This window comes from Scatophagus argus, chromosome 2 (assembly GCF_020382885.2).
Source record: "Scatophagus argus isolate fScaArg1 chromosome 2, fScaArg1.pri, whole genome shotgun sequence".
Lineage (NCBI taxonomy): Eukaryota > Metazoa > Chordata > Actinopteri > Scatophagidae > Scatophagus > Scatophagus argus.
This window is the reverse complement of record NC_058494.1, coordinates 5,383,687-5,408,765: the sequence shown is the minus strand read 5'-3', so window position 1 is coordinate 5,408,765 and position 25,079 is coordinate 5,383,687. Positions and strand designations below refer to the sequence as shown.

The 25,079-nt window shown below is 42.9% G+C and overlaps 1 protein-coding gene across 1 annotated transcript in view; it reads right to left on the bottom strand.

The window, feature by feature from the left end:
* Positions 1-25,079, bottom strand: part of maml3 (mastermind-like transcriptional coactivator 3) — a 98,793-nt gene that overhangs the window by 25,455 nt on the left and 48,259 nt on the right. Inside the window, exon 3 of the mRNA XM_046403199.1 lies at positions 23,849-24,796. Within this exon, the coding sequence (XP_046259155.1) occupies positions 23,849-24,796 (948 nt within the window). The remainder of the gene's footprint in view (positions 1-23,848; positions 24,797-25,079) is intronic.

Here is a 25,079-nt window from a genome sequence, read left to right as displayed (position 1 = left end):
CCAATTGCTACTGCACAGTCAAAGTCGAAAACGACGGGAACCATCTTTGGGAAAAAAAATACTTGATGTGTACTTTGAGTTTTCAGTCTGACCCATGTCCCATCTGCTAACATGAAGAACATATAGGGTTTATGATTTGTAATGAAGCCAGCAGGCAGGTAGCAATCAAGATGTTTTGGCTTCCCTACTCCAGAGCACTCATGTTGTCTATCCTTACATACAGTCAATGGGTTAACCTAGTGCAAGCAGAGGTGTTGGCCGGGGTGCAAATCGTATGAAATCAGAATTTTTCAGTAAGAGAGAAAGAGTAGATGTGTTTCCAGCTGCTTGATTCTTGTTTTAGGTGAAACATTTGACCTTAACGACAAGGTAGAAGGAAAGAAAATGGCCTAAAAACCATGCCAGATAACAGTGTTCCATATCAGTCCATACTATTGCCGTAGAACCATCCATAAATGCCACAGAGTAATAAAGATAAGAAACCATTCACCATGTTGGAAAATATGCTCATTTGCCATCTTTTAAAGGTTGAGATGAGAAGTGTTACGTACAGAGCTGGAATATCAATGGGTTTGGCATCGTTGATAAAGCTACCTTGCCTAAAGGTCTATTTAAAAATTATACTGGGGCTTTCAGTCATATAAAAAATGCTAGGGTTGGGCCAGTGTCAAAATTTTAAAACCAGTTTGATATCAAGATTAACCAGACCAGACTAGATCTGTGTACCAAATATTACCACTAGCTGTCGCACTCAGCAGATGCTCCCAGTAAGCCTGTGAATGGTAGTGTAGCAGCACTACAATCCATCAGGACAACCGATAGACATTCTGTTTTTATTTCTCAGAACAACCATTTAACTTAAGTTTATTATCAAATAATGAAATAAAACTACAGCCTGGTACAACACATTTTCTTGTAATAAAAGACAATTCCTCTAGGTTAGATTAAATTCTTCACACTAAAAGCACTGTTAATAAAATGATATGTTTCTGTTCATTAAAACAGTAGTACCAGTACTTATAATTTGTAGTAACAGTACTTATAATTTGACAAAGATATAAAATGCGCTGCTTTACCTTAACAGCGTATTGTGGTAATTCTTACAGTCAAATGTGAGTAGATTAAAAAGTATTGTAGCATGTAACACGACGTTACACAGCACAGTCCACACACCAACTTGTTAACGATGGGACTTCTCTCTTGTGGGCATCTTTTGGAGTAGTTTATCGGCACTGTGCATACAACTCTAGTACACCACAACCAAACATAGTGGAGCACCAACCTGTGGCGCTGAGCTAACCAGCTATCCAAGGGCCCCTGCTAACTAGCCTCATGCTGCTAGCTCTCTACGTCTACAAATGCTGGTTAAGATAGTTTGAATAAAATTAAATTAGTTAAAGCCTGTACACAGCTGAGGACTGGAAAAAATGGGAACCTACCCAACTCAGTAGGATGCTCTGAAAAAGAAGGTCATTCGAACATCTACATTTCTATGACAACTGTAAAACTCTATGCAAATGAAGAATGAACATTAAACCTGTATTCTTTACTCTAGCTTAGCATTAAGACTGGAAGTGGCGAGAACAACTAGCTTGGATCTGTCCAAGTATATATATATATATATATATATATATATATATATATATATATATATATATATATATATATATATATATATTAAAAAAAAGAACAAGAATGAACAACTTGTGGACTGAACAACTGCGAGCACAGTTGTAAGATTACCACTTTTTTACCACTTCACACTGTTTTCATGTATGCACAATGCACAATCAAAAAAAAAAGAAAATCCTTTAAATTTAGGCCAAGTCAATTTTTTGATCACCAAATATTAATCTTAGAACACACTTGACTTTGGACAACATGCCCCCCAGTATTAAGAAATCAAGTCACGTGAATCTGTCAACACTGTGAAGCCAGTATGTATGCCCAGTTTTCTGAGACAGAAGTTAGCGAGCTGGAAGGAGGTGCAGAATGACGGGAGCGTTTAGGGTCCATATTCCCAGGTGAGTCTGAAGACACAGCGCCTGGCTATTTCAGTCTCATCCGCAAGGAGAGAGAAGAGGAGGAGCAGGAGAGGAGGAGTGGGAGGGTAGGAGAAGGAAGAACGGAAACTAAGGCTCTAAATTTAGCCCGATGCGACATTCCAGAGAAGAATAATGCCACTTCCCCCTGCTTCTGCTGCTAGTGGAGGAAGACGGAGAGAGGAACTACAGACGGGAAACACTCGGAGATGATGATGATCCCCTACATTTTATGGGATCTATCACCCATGCAAAAAAGGACCCAACTTGAGGCAATTGGCTACCAGAGTTTTACAGTGTTTCTGTGGTTAAACGGAAATAAGCAGCAGTGTGAAAGGTTCCCACTCCTTGACTTACTGGTAAATATCGAAGTTTTTAGAGCATGAATACTCAGGGAAACTCATGTGATTCTCTACTCATCCTCATATCCCTGACCTTCTGCAGAGGGAGGGAGGGAGGGAAAGGGGAGAGGTTAGAAAAGGGAGAAAGGAGAAGAGGGGAGGAGGAATGTTGAAAAAGCAAGAGAGTAGAGAGAAGTGAAGAAAGACGACAGGGAGGGTGTAGAGGAGAAAGTTGAAAAAAATACAAGGTAACAGGAATGAAAACATACCCCTACTTGCATGCACACATGGTACGAAAACACATAAGAAATGAGTTCCCACCAAGTTGTTTTGTGCATAGTATGCATAGGTATACGCACACACACACACACACACACACACACACACACACACACAGCTCGAGGTGCATCACCCACCAGGTAACTGTGTGCTCTTATTAGAGCAGCTGCTATAGGTGTGGTAAGAGGTGTTACACATGACCTTTATTTGTCAGTGTGATTCTGTGAATAACTCTGCATGTCAGTGTACTGTGCGTGTGTTGCTCCTCACAAGTGATTAACAGGAAAAACGGAGCTTGCAAACACCAAATGATAATCTGATGATTAAACTATGTGCACTCATTGGGAACTGAGACATGCACATTGAAATTAGCTAGTTTAAAAGATCATTCTGGCAAACCAGATCAGACTTTCATAGCTTTGACCACCTGTACTCTTCCGAGTGATGGCTGAGATCTGTAAACATCATTACAACAAAGGAAACAAGAGCAGTCAACCCATCAGTCAGGATATAAATGAGCCAACAGATCCACCAGATCATCTGAACCAATTCATCTGGAGGTTAAACTGAGAGTAAAGACTCTAAATGTCAGTAGCAATCCCTCGCTGGACAAGAAAATGTTGTGTGCACAAAATGACAGCAAGGTCAGACTAGGAAAGCGGTCTGTAAATGAATAGTGCTGCTAGTAATTTTCCATTCCGCTTCGTTTGTGCGTGTTGATCTCCTCATTAAACTTAAAAAAAAAGCATATTCCCTAAAATGTGGAATTATTCCTTTAAAACCCATACGACTTTTTAGCAATGTTGATACCTTCTTACATCTCAAAGAACTTAATAAGTACAACGTTAAAATTACTGATAGAAACAACAGTCTGACGTTGAAAAACAGGCTCAAGTTGAGTAAACTGAAATGAACTCCTCAGAGCCATTCTTTTATTTAACCACCTTAACTGAGCTGGAGTAGTAGGGTGACAGAAAAATAAAGCGGTGTTAACTCAATTACAGCGTAGTCTTACAAGTGTGTGAAGAAAATAAAAGGAGGAAAGAGAGAGTGACAGAAAGAGAGGGAGAGGGAGAGCCAGAGGAGGGGGAGGGCAAGTTTGTGCGATTTCAGCAGGAACTGTTTGTGCTGTTCCAGACCGGGATGACATGGCAATGGCAGGCATTAGTAAACAATCAGCAGCACCAGAACATCACAATCAAACCTTAAAGCTTAATTCAAATCATTTCAAAGAATACTCGGGGAGAGTTCTTGGTAGTTACACTTAAATGGCACAGACAGACAGATGGTTGAAGGTTTGGTGACGGTATGACGGGAGAATGTGTGTGAATGTGTGTATTAGTGACCTCTTGTGACATGCAGAGAAACAACCCCACCCCTTCTATCTCCCTCCCTCTTTCTCTCAGGGACACAGCGATGGCAGGGCCTGCCCACAATGAGGTCAAAGAGAGATCTACTTTCTTATCAATTGTACCAGACAGCTGCCTGTCAAAGGAAAAGCGAGACAGAAAAAGATGGAGACATGAAAGATGGAAACATGGATGATATAGAGGGCTGCGATGGGCAAGGTCATGTTTCTATGGAGATTTTACAGCCGCATGACGTCGAAAGCGACTGTTGTGACTATGTGACACAGACGCACACATCAAGGTCTCGGAGAGTAAAAGAGAGGCAGGAGGATGGACAGGGGACAAAAAAAGAAAGCAGTGATGAAGAAAGTAGAGATTTTAGTGTGTGTGTGTGTGTGTGTGTGTGTGTGTGTGCACACGCTGCTGCAGCCCTTCTCTGCCAGATTACAGAGTGACGTAGTGTTATCATTTCTCTGATAGGAGCTCTGCCACAAGAGGAGGAAGAGGAGGAGCAGGGAGGGGATGAAGGGAGAGGACAGGGGGAGGGGTGACGAGTCTCTTTGCTGGAAAAATGGTCTGATAGCCAAGAAAAGGGCAGGGAGGGAGGGAGGGAGGGAGGAAGGAAAAAGGAAAAGTGAGGCAGAGAGAGCAGAGATAGAGACATAGTGCCACACAAAGGAACAGAGCATACACAAAGAAAGAGAGACAGACAGAGGGAGAAAAACAGGGCAAGGGAAAGAGAGGAGAAGAAAGTGACAGAAGAGGAAAAAAGGCAGGGAGCTTAAAAAGAGAGCTCTTTGTGTGAGAGATCAGAGAGTGCAATAGCAAGGCACAAAGTTAAAAAACAAGCAGGCAAGAAAGAAGGGGAACAAGACATCGTGAGGCGCCCTGAGCGACTGGTGTGGCGTCACAGAAAGTGTGTGTGTGTGTGTGTTTATGCATCCACATGGCAGCAGCAAGCAACATTTACAAAGAGGCAGCTGTTCCATTAGCTACTGCCATTGTGCCTAATTACATCCTAGCCTCCTTAGACACACACTCACACCCTTACACATGGACGCATGCACGCACGCACGGAGCATATGTGCATACAGACACACAATCGCTGCCTCTCCAGCCAACCAAGAAATCCCTACCATGCACGCTAACAAGGAAAGGAACTTGGAGCGACAGAGACACACCATTTGTGTGTGTGCGTGTGTGTGTGTGTGGGTGTGTAAGTGTGTGTTAATCACAGTGTCATGCACACTCCCTTACAACCCCACCCCCCTCAACACAAGAATACGAGGCAGAGAAAAGATCCACGAGTGTCTGTGCATGTGTATTAGCCAGCATCTTTCTCTTGTGCGCTCTCTCTCTCTCTCTCTCCCACACACACACACACACAAACACACACACCCCTTCTTTGAGGGGAGGAGGAGGATCTGAGGCTTTATGAAATACCAAACATACCAGAGAAGCCACATGAGAAAGAAAAATGCAGCTTTTGAGAAGCCTCAAAAGACACACACTCTTACACAGACGCTCAATGAGGCACAGGGCTTGCAGTTGTTACAGGACTGAGGCTTTTCACACACAAACACACATGCACACACTAAGCTAATGTGATTTAAAAGGAGATAGACAAACATATATTCACACAAACCACACGCAAACATACACGCACACACACACACACACGTGTACAGACTTCCTCCTTAATCAGCTCAGTGGTGTAGCATTTGGATAAGAAGCACTCCTAAGACTCCCTGACAATGGTGAGACAGGAGAGCTTACATTGTATTAAACCAGACAAACCATACACAGGCATCCTTCACGCTAAGCACTGCTATGAACCTGCTGTCTGAAGAACACACCACCAACCAAACACGAGTGTGGTTTTCTATTAAGTAAAGCCAGGTTAGATCACAATTTTCTATTCAACACTTGCAGCAAAAAGATTTGTCAACGGGAGAAACCGCTGGCCAATACTTTATTACTATATCAACATGACCGATTGGAATTTGTCTTTGTGAGCTCACTTAAACCATCGAAGCAGTTGAAAAAAAAAAAGTTTTCTCCACAAAACAATAATGTAAAAAAGAAAGCAATAAAATACAATAAAAAGACATATAAAAAAATAAAAATACTCTGTAGTATAGACTTCACATGACGCCTAATGTTGCTGTATTTGAGTACATCACAGTTTTTTGACTAATTAAAAGAGCACTCTGGTCTCCACTCTTTTTTATGTTTTCCGATAAATATTATATGATTGTGAGAAGTGAATCCTACTAGACCTGTGTGTGAAAATCTGTAATAATTAGTGTATCATTGGTGCCAAGTGGATATTTGTGCTCAATCTGAAAAATTTCCCTCAAAGTGTTGTTGAGGTATCACAGTCAAGCGAATGGGACAAATGGATGGTTGGACGGACAGGCAGATGTACAATCTCAAAACCCAATGTCCCCGGCCACAGCTATCGCTAGGACAGAGACATTAAGTGACTTCCAGTTTGTGCCAATCTGTGCATCAGGTCGACGGGGAATAGCCAGGAAAGTTCAACTTGAAAGGGCAGCCACAAAGGGCTATTGAGAAAACACCATCTTGTTATTGAGCGTTTATCAAATGTGTAGCATTGTGCTGCTGTGTTTGCATGAAGGTGCAGAAAAAGGTCCAAAAAGAAAAAGGACAGAGGACGCACGTGGTTCTGTTGATACCACATTGTGTGTCTCCATACATGGACGTGTTTATGCATGTTTTATCTAGTTTAACTAAATCTAGTCACACAGAGTTCACGCCATCGGCTGTCTGCTCACCTGTGACTGTCAAACGATGTGCTTTTACATCTGAAATACAAAGGCAACAGGACAAGAGAGGTACTGAGACAGACAGATGACGCAGGCAGGTCACCTCACTGAACTTGTCGCCAGCAAAACCAGACTTTGTTCCCTGTTTCTCTCACACACACCACAGGTTCCTCTCATCTTACACTTCGGAGGGGAATGGGAGGAGTTTGTATTATGAGTGACTGCATTACTGGTGCTCTGAGGGCACATTGTCCATTACAGCTCATTAGTCTCCTAAATCGCTATTCATTTCCAATGGGGCGCCCTGTGGCCTAATCCCACCAAGAGGAGGAAATTGAAGGCCATGCAGGATGGAATGAGAGAGATCAGTCACGTCATCGACGAAGAGGCTGGCAGCATGGTGACGTCAAGCAAAGCAAATACATCTGAGGAGATGCACACACTCCCACTAACAACAGGTATGAGCTCGGTGAAAGACTCACATCGACGCTCACGTGCACGTGGACACCCGCACCCACACACATACACACACACAATTTTCATCCCCATTTCCATCCCCCACCTTGATTTATGAGCTCAACCTGGGAGATTGCTTTCCACAAGAGAGGGAGAAACATATACCAGCTTGCCTTTTGAAAGACACACACACACACACACACACACACAATGTCATAAAGCCATGCCTGCCGTCCATGTCAAGGTGAAATGGAGTAGGAAAACAAATAGATGTGTTAGTGGCAAACCACTGGTCCGGTGAGCAGTGACTCTGAAATAACTGTCGGACACACACTTGAATGATTTATTTCTTTCCATCTACATCCAGCAATCAGCGGGCCAATAAAGATGCAGAGGTGAGCAGATCGTGCCTGACCTAGAGATATCAAATGGTCCAAAAGATTACCATTTTGTTTTAACGCCGTGCTGCTCACTACTACCAACTATATGTTCATGGGCTGTGACCAATCAAAAACTACTAAAGACTTTCACATATTTAGGGAAAAGGGCTGTCACCAACAAGGGTTGCCAAATTCTTCAAAGAGTTCAGGCAGTCTGAACACACTCCTGGTGTGTTGATCAATAATCAAGGCGGAATGACTCAATTCTCATGGGTACCAAACATAGATATCGTGGTTACTGTCTATACGCAGATGTGACGCTAAATGATGTTAAACCACATTTGGTGTCTATTTCATTTCACTGTGTGTGTTTTTGTGTGTGTATGTGTGCACATTCTCCTACCATGTGACACCTGGTCAGCAGCTGCTACTGCAACATTTCTATTTAAGGTCTTTAAGGATGACATTGTGATACATGCGTGCAAGTGTGTGTGTATTTCTGTGATGACAGTGTCCAAAACGGGCCAAAACAGACCCAAATGCCCTTGTGTGTGATGCAAAATCGCAGTCAGCCAAGAGCCAAGGTGTCAAAATGGCTACTGAAGACTGATGGTAGCTCTGCCTATGTGTGTGTGTGTGTGTGTGTGTGCGTGCGTGTGTGTGTGTGTGGTCCCTCTCAAAACAGAAACATATAACCTCTACCACCCAGAAATAGCCTTCTGAAATGATATTGTCAGCATGATCTGTAGTCTATTATCATCTAGCTGGATACTGCTGAGCAGAAGCAGGTTGTATAACAGTGGACAGTGCTGCTGTGGATGAGCCTACATAACCATACATGAATTTAAGGATGTAAAGCAAGTATTACGCACTTTGCCAACAACCAGAGGGAGAGCACTCACTATCTGACTTCTTCAGTACAGTATTTGGGTAAATGTACTTAGTTACTTTCCATCACTGCAGGAGTGGGCTGTGTAGCTCTGCCTTTTTCCCCATCAAGTTCAGTACCCTTCACAGCACACACACACACACACACTCAGTGTTCACACGGAGAGCATACAGTGTGACCATAATTGCTGTTTTACCACCTGAGTAAGAATCCACCACATGATTACGTCGCATCACATACCTGCCACTGTCATACCACGGCTAGCAAGTTAATTATCATCACTTCAACAAAACTGAGTTGTTCAAAAGAACACTATGGAAACAAAACACAGCCTATGAGAAGATTTTAAGCAGTAAAAGAGCGATTATATTTTTCAATACAAGTGCAAGTGACTTATCCTGTCTGAAACAAGGCTGCAGTAAAACGAACACTTTACTGATCCAAAATAACAAAGACATTTCACTACTATCAATAAATGCAGTCTTCTGCCTAAAAAAAAGAGCTTTAAACTTAAAAAATATTCACTATGTGTAAAAAAACAAAAATGCGTTATGTACACACAATGTACTGTGTCTACAGTTTTTTTGCATTACATCCCAGCATGATACCTAGACTGTTTTCAATTTTACCCAAAAAATAAATAATAATAGAAGCTTGAGCGATGGCTTGGCACTACTTTATGCAATGGAACGCTGTGTTCCAAAAAGAAATTAACCGTGCTGAACTGTCAATTAACAAATCTTATCCTCTGCAAAAGGTGTTAATAGTCCATCGACTTGTTCCCACATGAAGGTGTCTGCCCTCGAGGCACAAGAAGCCTGTCCTTGTAAACACTGAGGCAGGGCCACATAGGCACACAAACATGTACAGCTTGTGTTTACTGTATGCATGCACAAATGCTCGAGCCCACCCGTGCACACACACACACACACAGAGCCAGGGGAGAGAATGTGTGTGCACATAGAGTATATACACACTCGCGCAAGTACACACACAGGTTTGCTGTTGATGGCACAGGTAAAGCTGTGCTTTCCCAAGCAGTTTGAACTTTGTGTGAGACTGGCAAACATTGCTGTGTGTAGGGTAAGCAGATTTTCTGCCTTATTGCGCAAAAACTACAATAAGGGAGAGTCGGATGGGAAGGGGGAAGGAGCGAGGCACGGGACGGCATAGGGGAAAAAGGAAGGATAAGGAGAATGACAATGGGTTTTAGTGCTTACCTTCAACAAAATGAAGGTCGGAGAATATATGAGCAAAGAGAGATCTCTTTCCTCAAACTGTCTCACTGTCTTCAGGATGGCAGCACCACAGATCACATGCTTTATGCTCGTCACAGGTGCAGCCAAATCATGTGACTGTAGACTTGCTTCAAGTCAAAGCTGCTTTCACATCTCAACACAGCTTCTACTCACATCCATAAACTGAATTCAAGTGCAAACTATGGAGTAAGACAACACTTGATATTGATGTAGTGTAAGTGAAGAGGGAAACCAGGACCACTTCACTGAACAGTTTGGTGACCTCAGAGGAGGAATTTAAATCTAGTTGTTTAAAATGTCAGAAATTTTCTTGAGTTATTTTGAAAAAGGGAGATATTTCAGCAGACTGACGTGTCTGTATAAGTGAGCTATTATTTCATATAGCTGAATAAATAAATCGCCGACTCTCTCTCTCTATCTGTGTGTGTCTGTGAAGTTATAACATGTGGGTGTGTATGAATGTGTCCCGGAATTAGTGTGACAGCGTATCTTTCCTGGTAAGGGTGTGTGTGTGTGTTTATTTGTGCAATTGGATGGGATGTTGGGAAGCTTGAGAAATAACAAAATAACACTGAGAAACAACAGATGGGGGAGCTAAAATAAATAAACACACACACACATACAAACTCATGCAACTCACTTGTGCACAGACCTCTGGTTTGGAGTAATCTGTTTGGGTATTCCTCTTAGAGGGGTCTGTGAATATACTGTACAACCAAATAGTCTCAGTGCCACCACAAATACAAAATGAAACTGTTATTTTAGCATACAATGACAGCTGTCTAAATTCTGCTCTTTTTGGGATGTGAGTGGGTTATTTGTTCAGATGTGCATTTGTGTCAAAACAGTGATCTTCAACGTCACACTGTTTGTCCTTGTTAGTCCACCCCTTCTTCCATCTTTCTTTCTTTCCGTGTCTTATCATGGCAGAAGAGACAATAGGACCCCTGATAGGTGTCCTGTGCCACGCCTGATAACACTGTCTCCCTCCACGGCAGCAGTCACACACATACAACTCATGGAGAGGTACAGTACATGCAGACAGATGTGTTTGTTGACCTTGACTAGAATAACAAGACACCATAGAGCACGCTAATCTGTTAGCCTAGAAATGTGTCAACACAGATGGCTAACTGTTGTGACGGACGGAACTACTTATTGGTAATTATCAATAAAATGGCAGAATCAATAAATAATTTTGCAGCATATAATATAACTTGAACCCGTGAGCTGTCCTGGGTGTTAATGGTATAACAAGGCTAACAGTATAAGAACAATAAGCCCCATCCCTATGTACCCACACAGTCCTGAGGAGAGCTCTAGTGATGTCCAACAAGTGATATCACCTTTGTAGGTGTACCACAGATGTGTTATTGACTTTTAAGTTTGAATTAAATACACACACTTTTTAATATTAGCTCAATTACACTGACAAATGTCTAAATGTGTAAGTTTACAGAAAGGGCCAGAGACGCCTCTATTTCCTGAGGGGCTGAGGTCCTTCAACATCTGCAGGACGATGCTGAGGATGTTCTACGAGTTGGTGGTGTCCAGTGCCATCACATACGCTGTTGCCTGCTGGGGCAGCTGCCTGAGGGTGAGGGACATTAACAGACTCAATAGAATCATTAAGAAGGCCAGCCATGTTGTGGGAGAAGAACTGGACTCTCTGACAGTGGTGTCTGAGAGGAGAATGTTGTCCAAAATAAGGACGATACTGGACTTTCCCTCTCATCCTCTCCACAATGTGCTGATCAGCTACAGGAGGTCATTCAGCAACAGACTCTTACTCCCATGATGCACCACAGAGCGACACAGGAAATCATTCCTGCCTGTCGCGATCAAACCCTGCACTGTGACGGACACACATACTTTTATATATACAATGTATATATGTACACATGTAAATAACTGTATTTTTAGATCTATACTACACATGTAAATACCTGTATTTTTTAGATTTATTCTTATCGTGTTGTTTATCCTATTTTTATATCTTTCACTTTCTTTCTTGGTCGGCAAAACTGCAAGTGCAATGTCTGTACAAGAAAGAATTTCCCCTCAGGGATAAATAAAGGAATTCTGATTCTGATTCTGAGAATTAATGCAAGTGAAAACCATAGGAACCCTTGTGCAGAAATACATAGAAGAACATCTTAGCATCTGTTAAGTCAGTTTACTTTTTTACGCTCACTACACTCTTTCAGCCTAAACTACATATCTGTTTGTTGCTGTTGTAGTAGTTTAATTTCCCCTCAGGGATACGGTTTATCTTATCCGATATGACCTATTGCGATAAGACAACTAAGGTCATGCTGGGAACAGGTGAGTCTGATCTTGGAGCTGGAGATGATACATTAGTGATAATGGTTGTAAACAGAATACAGAAACAAATTTCTGTCCTAAGGTACAAACAAAATAGTAAATCCCAAACTTCAGCCTACAGATCTGTGAATAATATCTGAATGTCCTAAAATTGCAGAGATTATAGGTAATGTCACATTCTCATTATGAAGCTGTAAATGTCTTTTCACTTTACTTTTATTCCTGCTATACACCAGCACTGGCCATTGACAGTGATGTTTTTTCATCATACTAAAAAAGTATTTTCTGATCTCTGAGATCATGTGATAATCAAACAGCGTGTTCACTGCTGTTATTGCCTTTAGTTTCTACTAATTAACTTTATGTTCAGTTCAGATATATCATGTCCTGTGAATTAAATGAAACTCTGCAGTGATCAAGGGTTGCAAAACCCTTATTTATGTGCGAATGTTGCAGATAATTAACCAACCACGAGTGATTTTTTTTTTTATCAGAAACATCTGAAATGATTGTGCATTTGGTAGCAAAAATTTTCAGCATATAAAAATGACTTACACAAGCATAGTCGTCTGTAGATCCAAATAATTCATCAAACCATACAAACAGTGTATGTGTGTGTGTATGAGAGGAAGTCATGGTGCCAGCGGGAGAGAGGAGAGGGAGGGTAGGGAGTGTGGGAATAAAGACGGAGGGAAAAGGAAAGAGATGGAGAGAGAGAGCTTTACGCAACCATCAATCACCTTCTTGGGGTTCAAGTTTATTTGGCTTCTTTTATTTTTTTGAAATACACAGCACACAGGAGAGGGAGAGAAGCTGGGGGGGTGGGGAGAAAGAGAGTAAGACAGAGAACACAGCATGGGGGACGGAGGAAGAAAGGGGAAGGAGCGAAATACACTAGAAACAAATACTCATTCTTAACACCATGAAACAAATCTCTGGAAAGAGACATAAGCCAAGTGTACACACCGAGGTGTGTTTTCACAGAGTGTGTGTATGTGTTTCTGGATCCACGGCCTGCCTCAGAGCTCTAATGAGAGACCAGGGCTCCCAACTGTCTCCATCTCCTCAATCACGACTCGGTCCCTCCTGCTCTCCTCCCACACTGCTGTCGCTCTTAACTATTTGGACAGTTGTATGTAGGTTACTCTTGGTTTCTGTGTCTCTGTGCTGCTGCTTTGTTCTCTCTCTCACATGAGCATCATGTGATCCGTGTCGCTCCTTACCTTGTATCTTCCCGGCCCTAAAACAACATGTCTGCCATGAGTCTGTCTTCCTATGCTGTCATATGCGTCGCTTTTACCAGTGCAGCCCACTTCTCCATGCCATGTTGCCCTACTAACATATGACTCACAATTCCTCCATGTCACTCAGCCCATTCATTCCTTCTGTTTTACCATCTAATCATCCAGCTCTCACTCCTTTCCCTCTCTCTCCCTGTCACTATCTCTCTATTTCAGTCTGTCAAAATTTCCAAACATCTAACTGCACTTTTTACTTGCTCCATTATATCATGTTCAGCACTGTATTACCTGCTTCTTTAAGCAACTCTACAGTGCAGTGGATCAATGGAAAAGCATCTTTACCACACATTTTTCTTTTTCCATCAAATGAAACTGTTGTAGTTTATCAGCTGTGTTGCACCATATGCTTTTTATTTAACCTCCTAAGCCACAGCATAAACTGCTCCACTGAAAGAACACATTATTTTTAGACAGTTAACAGACAGGAGTTGAGGCACACATACTGTTCATCTTTTGAATAAATTGAAAATGAAATTATTCTCCCATTAGCAACTGAGCTAATAGGCTTTCTAACTGAAAGTTAGTATTTCTTAGTAGCCTGTGAGTCATTCGCTCATGAAAGATGAGGCTTCACTTGTAGCCTAATATTGCAAGGTTAAGGGTGGGACAGCTTCTCTGCATATACACTAGAGTTCTGTACAGCATTTCTGTATAGCTTCATACATCAAAGGATAAACATTATCAACTTTAACTTCTAGGAGGAGCATATTGTTCACTGGACTTGTTTCCACTGGATGTGAGAGAAATCAGATGGCAGTATTCAGTACATGGCAATGTCATGGTCACCAGCTATCTATCATCAGTCTCTGTGTGCAACAACAACCAGTAAAAGACTTAAGGCAGGGATATGCCTTAAGTTTACTTTAGTAAAGTTTATAATAAATAAATAAAGAGATAAAGATAGCTGATGTGCGATGAATTGTTCAAATGGGAATAACAGCGGACATTTTCAGACAGTTCGTCATGAAAGGCAATGAGATGCATTTGTTGGAACATACAAAAAAGGGACACAAACAGTTCTGTGAAGAGACAAAAACCAATTTGACAAGCACTTAGGTTTTAGCATACTGGTGCATTTACTGTTTTTTCTTAACTCTTGAAAGATGTTATCAATAAAAAGAAATGTATGACTGACACCTTCCCTGTTATTACTCAGCATGCTCTCATCTCAAACATCATGATTTCTGTCACTTTCTGTCCCAGTATAGACGATACACAAGGGAATTAAATGAGCTCTTAAAAACTGTCATTTTCTTTGCCAGCAGTGCTGCCAGAAAATGCCAGTATACCTACAGCTAATGTAAGATGTTGATGTTAACAGCAAGCAAAGGATCTTTCGAGTCATCTTCAGCAGCAAATGTGACTCAAGCCTCTCAAACTTCAACGATACTTCAACAAGAAGTAAACTAGAATCAAGCAGGCCAAAGGACTACCTCTGACTGACACTTCTGAACAGCAGACAAGGGTGGATAACTGTGGGGAGAAGGAGTTTGTTTTGACGACTTTGGCTCTCCAGCTTGTGCAGTGTTGGAAATCAATCTGGCAGTGCTGTTTGATCGCAAATTTACAATTTTGCCTGTCTGAACATGGCAAATTTGATTTTGTTTGCAGTATTCGCACAGTTTAACACACACACACACACACACAGCTCTCTCCCTGTATGCTCTCCCACACCCTCCATCGCTTTTCTCTCAGTTTTCCTGTCTTCCTCCTGCCACTCTCCCTCCTCTCTTTTCTCTGTATCAGGTACAAGACTGTTGGATTAGGCTCCTTTAAGAGCGGATTAGCTGTGTCGGAGCCGTTTGAGGTAAATTGCTCCAAGGAGTCAATCTACCCCCTCCACCACCACCACATCCTTTCTCCTCTGTAAAACAGAGTAAAAATTCTCAACCTAATCCTCAAAGAGCCTTCCTGCACCTCCCTCTGTCTGCCCTCTCTGTTTCGGTTTTTCCTGCTTCGTTCCTTCCCTCCTTCTTTCAGCCCACACAGAGGAGTGATGAGGAGTGGAAGAGCAATAGAGGTGTGGATGGGTGAGGAGGGGTGAAGTGGGGGTGTGAATGCAGAATACCCAGACAGACACACGTAGGTGAACCGTGTGACTTTACAAGACTGGCTGCTTTTGTTTAGCGTGTGTACCTGCTGGAGCATGTTGCTAAACAATGATGAGTTGTGTTCATCATAAGTGGCAGTGAGTGTGTGTGTGTGTGTGTGTGTGTGTGTGTCAGATTGAGCAGATGGGGTACATTTTGGGCACAAGGGCGGGGTCACATCTGCGTCGTCCCACGCGTTTGTCTTTGTGTGTGTGGGCCACTTGGCATGGTGGCCACATTTAGAGTCATCAACACAAACAAGGTGATTAGCAAGTTGGGACAAACAAATTATTAATCAAAATTAATGGACTGACCTCAGACTCTTTCTACTAGCCAAATGTTTTCCTTCCATTTCTCTCAACATGTCCCAAAAATTGTATTCTGTTTATTCTAGGCTTATATCCAATTTGCACAACACTGATAGTGTGCTGTTAATGCAATCTGCAGCTGAGCCTTATGCCATATTTATCACTAAACTATACACAAGTACAACCTGCTTATAGCCTGGAACATTTGGACAGAGACAGGCTGTCACATGTACACACTCTCACTCACACACACACACACACACACACACACACACACACACACACACTCACTCACTACCCCTGCCTACCCTCATCTTGGAGCTGCCATTGATTTGGGCTGCAAGGTAATGTGGGCAATGGTTGCCATGGCAATCGGCAGCCGTGCAAGCCAGCCAAAGTTTGAGCTGGCATGAGGAGTGTGTGCGTGTATGTGTGTGTGTGTGTGTGTGTGTGTGTGCGGACTGTTTGTGAGTGTGTATTTAAGAGGTAGTGCGACCAAGCATGTATTTATGTTTATGTCTCTGAGTGTGTATGTGTGTGCCTGTGTGTGTGAGGTGCTGGCGGGGTGACAGCAGTCTGTTTAGTATGCAGCCTTCTGACTGCATCTCCCTTCCTTTGGCCCACAGACACAGCATAAAAATGATCCATCCCCCCACCCCCCCATGCGCACACACATACATGCACGCACACACACACACACTTGGCTATGATTGCTCTTCTACATATGCACACATTTAAAGTCACATACACTCAGTCACCATGTGCCTGCAGACACACTGTGTCATGACTGGTCTCCCACACAGAGGGGCCTGCAGGTCAAGATCGCAGATGAGGTTAATATTAGAGAGGGCTTGATTACAGACACACACACAAACACACAGATAATAAACACACCCCCTTACAGTGACATTCCTCTGAAAAAGCAGCCTGTTGGTGGAGGTGAGTATTGATATTTCCTCTCCAACCCTGTATTCACACCCCCAGGGCGTGTCGAATGGGTGGAGATGGTCTGTCTCGGTGTGTTTGCTCTGGCACTGTCGGGGCGAACCAAACAGCTTTGTTGAGATGTGTGTGTTGTGTTGTGGGGTGGGGAGTCAGAGAACCCTGGGAATTATTTTCCCTCCTGCTGCTGCTGATTCCTCACACACAAACACACACACACATAAACACACATATAGATATATAAATACACACATAGCCTGGCTTTATCTAGATACATTTGCATACACTCACTATCATCCATGCTTTCTGTGGATCATACACACATGCGTGTATACAATCTTACACGACTAACATTATATATATACACACACTGTTGTACCAGATACATGCACATACATATACACACACTTTCATATACATGTAAAGAACATACACGAGCAGTGATGGACACAAATACACACACACATATTATTGATTGGGAGAAGTGAAGCGCAGCTCGGCACTAACAGCTCACTTTAAGCATAGGAGAAGCAGACTGGTTAAGGAGACAAGGAGGAGATCGAGGGAGGAAGGATTAGGTTGGAGTCAAGGGTTGGGAAAGCAAAGGAAAGGAAAGAGGAAGCAAAGAGAAAAGATATGAAAAATGGACAGCAGAGAGAGAGAGAGAGAGAGAGAGAGAGAGAGAGAGAGAGAGAGAGAGAAAGAGAGTGCAAATACACACCAGAACATGGCAGGCTCCACCCTGCCCCCTCCACCCCACCCGAACACCCCTTCACAACCTGCCCCCCCACCCACCCTCATCTTCAGAGCCTCTCTACAGGATCTGAGAGCAGCTCAGCTCAAGCCCTGACACGTGTGCCTGAGAGAGAGAGAGAGAGAGAAATGGAGGAGTGAGAGAATGAGCAGTATTCACTTGTGTGTGTGTGACTCAGAGAGAGAGAGAGAGAGTGTGTGTGGGGGGGGGGTACAAGAGTGAGCGAAATGCGTGTATGTGAGAGAGGGAGGGAGGGAGGAGGGAAGGTAATATCTTCTGCTGATGGGGATGGATGGAGGACAGAGAGAGAGAGAGAGAGAAATTACTTGGTGTGAGGCACTTGTGTCCCCCGTTCTCTCCTCCTCCTTCTCCTCCTCCTCTCAATACCCTCTTTGCCTCTTGCCTGCATCCGTTTTGTGTTTGGTTACATCAACATATTTCACAGTTAAAAAAATGAATTTGTCAAAAATATAACAAATAAGTAAGTGGAAATTAAATTAGTACCAATAACAAATACAATAACAATGTATTTATGTAAAAAAAAAGATGCAGTTTAAATATTATATATATATATTTTTTTTTTAATTTTATTTATTTATATTTTTTTTCTGTGACACACATACACACACAGGAGAGACTTTTGCTAGAGTACAGATCACAGGTTACACATTTTGATACTGAATTTTAAATTTGGATAAGTAATTGGCTTTTTGATTTTATATTTGAACAACAGTTTGAATTAGTTTGAATTTCATATAGGAAGAGATGTCACTCTCATTCACTGACTCTCTTATGTGATGCAAGCCTCAGGACGTTCCATTATAAACCATACTGATACAGAGCATCTGTTAAAAGCTAAATGGGGCTCCAACAATATCATTGCAATGAATTGGTAAGGGTTATAGTTCAGGGCATGTGAGACACCCAAAGGGAAGCTGGCTCTGTGTCTGTGAGTCTGCAGCCTCTGAGGCCTTGTGGAGGTCAGGGTTCTGAGTAGAAGAGGATGAGAAAGGAAAGAAAAAGAGGAGAGAGGATGATGAGAGAAGCTTCACCTCTGAAAAGACTGAGGGGTTAAGAAGGTTTAAAGCAGGAGGGGCTGTGGGTGTTTGTCAAACCCTGTTTATTTGTTGAGTGTGTGTGTGTACAATGGGGGGGCAGGGTGTTTGTCGTGACTCGTAGGGCTATTAGCACTGGTTAGTGCACTGCAGTCGGTGTATGATTCCATGATCTCAAGCACAATCTCCACACACACACACACACACACACACACACACACACACACACACACATAATCACACACACTTACAACGAAACCTCCCACCCCAGTCATGAGGATGACACCAGAAGCCCTCCTTTGAGGCCATCGCCCGCCAATCCATCCCATCCAATCATCACTCAGATAACCCCAGAGACCCGCCCCCATGCTGCTAGTTTCACACAGCTGCATGCTCGCTTGTGCAGCAAGCCACATCTGTCTCACAATTATTCTCTCTTTCTCTCTCTCTCACACACACACACACACAGTGAAGGGACCGCATCATCCGGCACACACAGACAAACCACACAAAACATCTTTCATGCATGCACCTCTGCTCGCCCACTTGCTGCTTCCACTGAGACATCCACCACCGTGGTGACAGTAACCGCGACAACGAGCATAAATTAGCGTCACGGCGATATGCAAAGCGAGGGAGCAACAATTACAGCTTGACTAACGAGCTTTTGAGGAGCGAGGCTGAAGTTTCCCCTAGCAGCTGCTAACTGGATTAGCCTACACACACAGAGAGGGAGAGGACGGAGCACAGAGACAGTGTTTGAGCACCACCTGTGAGACAACACACACAGATGCGCACACACACACACACACACACACACACACACACACACACAGATGCACACACACACACACACACACACACACACACACACACACACACACACACAAAGCCAAAGGCTAATGTTCACATTCGTGAATGCAGACAAAGAAAACTGAATCAAAACACAGCTAGCATCATTTCACCCTAACACAAAACACCATTACCATGGGTGTCTCAGGGGATGTCAACACATCAGCAGTAATTACTGCACAACAAGAAATAAAACAAATAAAACATACCTATACATATTATAACCTATCACCTATCCAGCAGTGTATGAATCCAGTTTGACATTCATTCAACAGATTTAGCAGGCACAGAATACCTGGCAGGCACTGAATACCTGGACAGTTCAACCAAGGCTTTGTCTATGAACCAACACACACACACAAATATATCTATATCTATATATTCAGGTATATGAAGTCCACCCTATACATGAGTACAAAATGTGCTGCCCAGAATAAATGCAAGAGCGGTCTGCTTACGATATATGCCCATGTAATTTCTCAAAACTTTTCCAATTTCTCTTGTGTGTGAGTGTATGAGATATTTTGTGATATCAGATTTTTCACATCAGTCCTGGTCAAAATGTGGTGTGGTGTGGTAATTCACACATGAAGTTCACCTGGAAAATCTGCATTAGACAACACACTTATTACTGCCTTAACACAGAGTTACTTGCCTCAGTCAAACCTTAATATCGAGACCGGAGTAGTTCCACATTAAAAATCAGTGTCTCTCCAATGCTATTTGATGGACATGGGACGTCCGTGGGGATGCAAGACGAGACGCTAATGTTAGCTCAGCTTGTTTTTCTGATAACTTAAGATGCAGACGTCTGATGACACAATTACGCCATCTGGTATAACAGCAGAGTGTTAATTAAAAAGACAAAGATCTACAAACTGATGTGACGTAAAACAGTTCAAAAGAAGTCAACAGGAAATGTTTAATGTCCAACCATCCAACCATAAATAGTGTATCTTTTTTTATTGCGAATGGACAAAATTGGAAATAGGCTAAGCAATTTACAGCCCTATTGACAACACGATAGCTCGTCGAAAGGCGAACGAATCAGAATGCTTTGGATCCAGAGGCCAAAGCCAATGAGTGTTTTGTCAGTGAGGTCTGTTGCTGACTTTAGTCATGTCAACAGTGAAAAATAATGCTCATAATGTAGCAGTGAATGTAATTGAAAAGTAAATCTTACTATAAAGATGTTATGCATAATCTTCAGGGTTATGCCTTCGATGTGTGGCAAGAACCTTACAGATCATCGGCTTTTGCTTCTCGGCTTCTCCTTCCATTACGGCTTCACAAGGCACATGCACAAACAAGGCCGTGTCAGCTCGATGTCTACATTTGTGCATCTCCTTCCTAACTTACATCTTAACTACTGAAGGAGTGCAGATCCATTTTTTGATATGCATATTTGCTTTTGCATATCATGAAAGGTAGCATGAAAGGTATAGTTAGGACTGCATCCAGTCTAACTATACCTTTCTTATATTTATAGTTTGTTATTTGGCTTGTATTACCTGACCAGTGAGGGGAAAAAAAAAATTACAGAAATAAAATAATTACAATTGATTAATAAATCTGATACTGGTTCACTGCATGTGGGTGCATTAAAATGCTGGAGTGCATAATTTAAAAATCATCATGGAAATTTTTCATCTTTTAGTTTCAGAATAGGAAATGAGTTGAGACGAAGGTACGAGGATTGCAAGAGAACATAAAGAATGAAGTGATAAAAGTTGTTCTCAAAACACAATGACAGGAAGACTCCAACAGGCTAACAAGTTTGCTAAAACAGTCAGGGACTGTCACTGAATCATGAGCTTTCTATAGGCTTGCTGTTGTGACAGAGCATTGCTTGCTCCCTAAATTTTCTTTGAAGGGAATGTCTGTTTAGTACCTCAACCAGGACAAGAAATTAAAATCTAACGTGGGGGAAAAGGAGTTACAGTTTTCCTGTCGGTCTGTTCCTGTTTGGCATATGCTGCCAAGCTGTCATTATTTTCAAGATTTCTCACCTTGACATCCTGAAGAATTTTGCAGCTTTTTGTTTAGTGCACCTCCAATTTGGGCACAGATGGTCTGAAAACTCTAATATTAAGGAGCTGATTGCCAAGACCTCTTTTAAGGCTGACAAATACTGCCAGTTGCTTTCACTCAAATATGACCCACCTCTCTAATAGTGCTTATAAGTTACTTGAGTGTTAAAATCATTTTCCATTAATGCAGTACCCTAAAGATTTTTCATATTGCACTTGAATAAAGCTGAGTTATTTATAGTTATAGATATATCACCAAAATATATCACCAGTATTAATGCTGCAAAAGATACCCTGACCTCTCGGCCCTCATATGATCAACCTCCAAAAACACTCAATCCAACTACTTTCCCATGATGCAATCTGATCATTTTTATCATGCTCTCCCCATCTGGTTGTCTTTCAAATTTTACACACAGACTTTTAGTGGCAAAATTTCTAATCACAAGTCAAGATAACCCGGACAAGATCATTATGACATCATTAGGGTCATTTTCTCAGACTTGACAAAGCTCTTTCTGAGCAAAAGAGGACAGAAAAAAAGAGTTAGCATTCCCAATGAGAAAATGGGTGGAACTCCCCTTCAAGTGCCCCCACTAGTTGTCAACATCACGTAAATATTGATGTGAAGCTCATCTCAACCCACTTCCACCCTTATAAATGATCATTATGACAAAACACTTGAAGAGAAGCACACTGTAATTTCTGTTGTATGTTTTATTGTTGATGTGCTCATGTTATTTGAGTCCTGTGTGACTTCTCTAAAAATAAACTCACTTATTAATTACAGTCAGTACAAATGGGCTAGATGCATTTGGAGCAGTAAGTGTTTTGCATTTCAGACACTCCATTCTGCATTGCTCACTTATTTCTCCCTTTCCAGACTCTTGACTTTCTTTTTAATATGCTCCATCCTCACTCCACAATAAATCTCTCTCTCTTTCTGCATTTGCCTTTCTCCTTTAAGTCGTTCTTTTTCTTCTCGGCACATCCCTCTCCTCTCTCTTCCCCATCTCCAATTCTCCTCTGCTCACTCAAATAAATCTCTCCTCCCCCCTTGGACCCCCCCTCCTGCCTCAAATCTATGAAACACACACAAACATACATACATGTGCACGCACGGACTCATGCGCACTCACTTACACACACAAACACACAGCCCTCCAGGCAGCAGCCACAAAGGCCCCATATTAATAAATCTGCTCCTTTATTGGTGCTGAGTGTCTCTGGCAGAAGGAGAAGGAGAGGGAGGAGATAGGGAGGAAGGAGGAGCAGGACAGAAGACACACAGATCACCAGAGAGGAGGAGGTGAAGCAGGAGGAGGAGGTGATTGACTGACTGTAGTCATATCATGAGCACAAGGGAGACAGAGAGATAAAGGTAGAGGGAGACAGCATTCTACTGACGAAAACACAACGACCCTGAGATAATGAGAAACACTACGAGGAGTGTGTGGTTTTACTTGTGTAGGTGTTTATTTGTTGAAGTATAGTCCACCCACACTTCCTTAACATCCTCCGTCCGGTGGATTATTAAAGACACCTGACACCTGGCTGAACCACTGGAGCGTTCAGAGTGGGTTGTGCTGGTCACTGGGCTCGGGAAACAAACTGCCCGAGGTGGGCTTTCGGTAATGACAGCAGCTAGCTTGGCTTAGTGGTCCAATCTCAGCCATCAGTCAGCTGTGACAGATTGGGGATATGAGCTAAGGAGCCGTTTAGCGTTGGTGTTTGGCATGGTGTGTGAGTGCATGCGCTTGTGTGTGTGTGGGGAAGGAGAAGTGGGGGGAGGCTATCAGTGCTGCTAGTGTTGCAGAGGCATCAATACACTCTCGACAGGCCATTTTCCTATGCCTATTCCAGGCCCTGGCTTGTTGCTGGGGCGACTACCGCCATTTTGCCTTCCGTGGCTTCACCTCTGGGAGGTTTTAGAAAACACCAATCCAGTTTTCATAATCTATCGCGTCCAGTGTTTACATCGATTGCAATTTTATTTTTTAATCCGTGCAATAGGGTGTTCTGTGTGTCTATCAACACATTTCATAGGAAACCTCCAGTGGACCAACAGCTTTTAAAATAACTCTGTAGTTGTAAAGTAAAAACGTGAAAATAAAGCTCAACTGAACTCAAGAATTTAAAAGCAAAAGCTGCAGAGTGTTTCATTGTTCTCCTGAGGTCATGGGTTGAGTGTTCTGTAACACCATCACTCTGAAACATGGCACTCATACTCTAAGTGCAGTCTGTTTTCATCTGAAGAATGACTCTAGAAAAAGGGTTTAAACTACAGACAAACTGCAGATCAAGGATATGTTTCCCCTGGACCAACACAGGAAGCAGCAATGCAAAAAACTTTGCCAAGCCACATTGATCAAAAATGTCAATGGAGAGCACCAGACAGTTCCCTTACCTGTCCATGAGGCTGCATGGCGCTGTAGGGCATGTTCTGGTTCAACACTTTCTGCTTCATCAGCAACATCCTCTTCTGCTCCTCACTCAGGTGGGCTGTCTGTCCCGGGATTGGCCCCTGGGTCTGTCCTGGCCCCGTGCCCTGGCTGCCACCTCCCCCACCACCCATGTAGGGAGGCATCATGGGGTTCTTGACCTGATTGTTCCCTCCCATGGGTGGAGTCATCCTCTGGCCTATGTGATCAACCCCACTACCACTGAAGTGACTCAGTGGTTTGGTGTTGTTGTAGGACAACATGGCTGCTGTTTGCTGCTGCTGTTGCTGCTGCTGTTTGGACAGGGCATTCTGGCTAATGCTGTTTGGCTGTTGTTGGCCCATCATGCCCATGTGGTTGTGAGGGAGGTAGTTGTTCATGGGGGCCTTAGGCCCATTGTTGGGGGCCATCCCAGCCACTAGAGGGCCCTGTGGTGTGTTAAAGGCTTGCGGTGGGTACATCATGGGGCTGTTGGGTTTGTCTTGGTTAAAGGGACCAGAGTTATAGGGGCTGGTTGGAGGCCCTGCAGGGGACCAATTAGCTGCTTGTTGCTGCTGCTGCTGCTTCTGCTGCAACAGTTTAGCACGTTGCTGAGCCATTGCTTTTAGCTGCTCTGCTGGAGAAAGTTCAGGTGTCACTGGCCCTACAGGCTGACCTCCAGGGGCTACCCCAGTTGCGCCGGGTCCTGTGCCAGCCTGACTGACTCCTGGACCTGGGTTCATCATGTACCCATTCCCAGGCCTGGACACTGCTTGCGTCTGAGCCTGGGTTGGGGTCTGAGGGGAGCGAGCCACACAGTTGTGCAATGGGGAACCTGATGCCATGGCAACAGCTGGAGACTGCTGCAAAGGTTGCTGTGGAGGCGTTCCATTGGCAGTGGTGGCAAACTGAGGGCCTGATGAAGATGGTCGGACCTGAGGAAAGGAGAGCAAACACAAAAAATACTGCTCTTAAATGAATAGTTCAACACAATGCCATGTGGAGTTTAGTTTAGCTTAGAATAAAGATTGGAAACAGGGAGAGCAGCTGGTATGGAGTTCAAAAATATGACTATCAACATCTCTAAAGCTTTCTGCTTAATACTTTGGGCCGATGGCTACCATAACTCCAGCAAGGGATGTCCTGATCAGATTTTCACTACACGTACATTACTGTGGCCAAGCGAATTCTATATATAATAGATATAATAATGATATT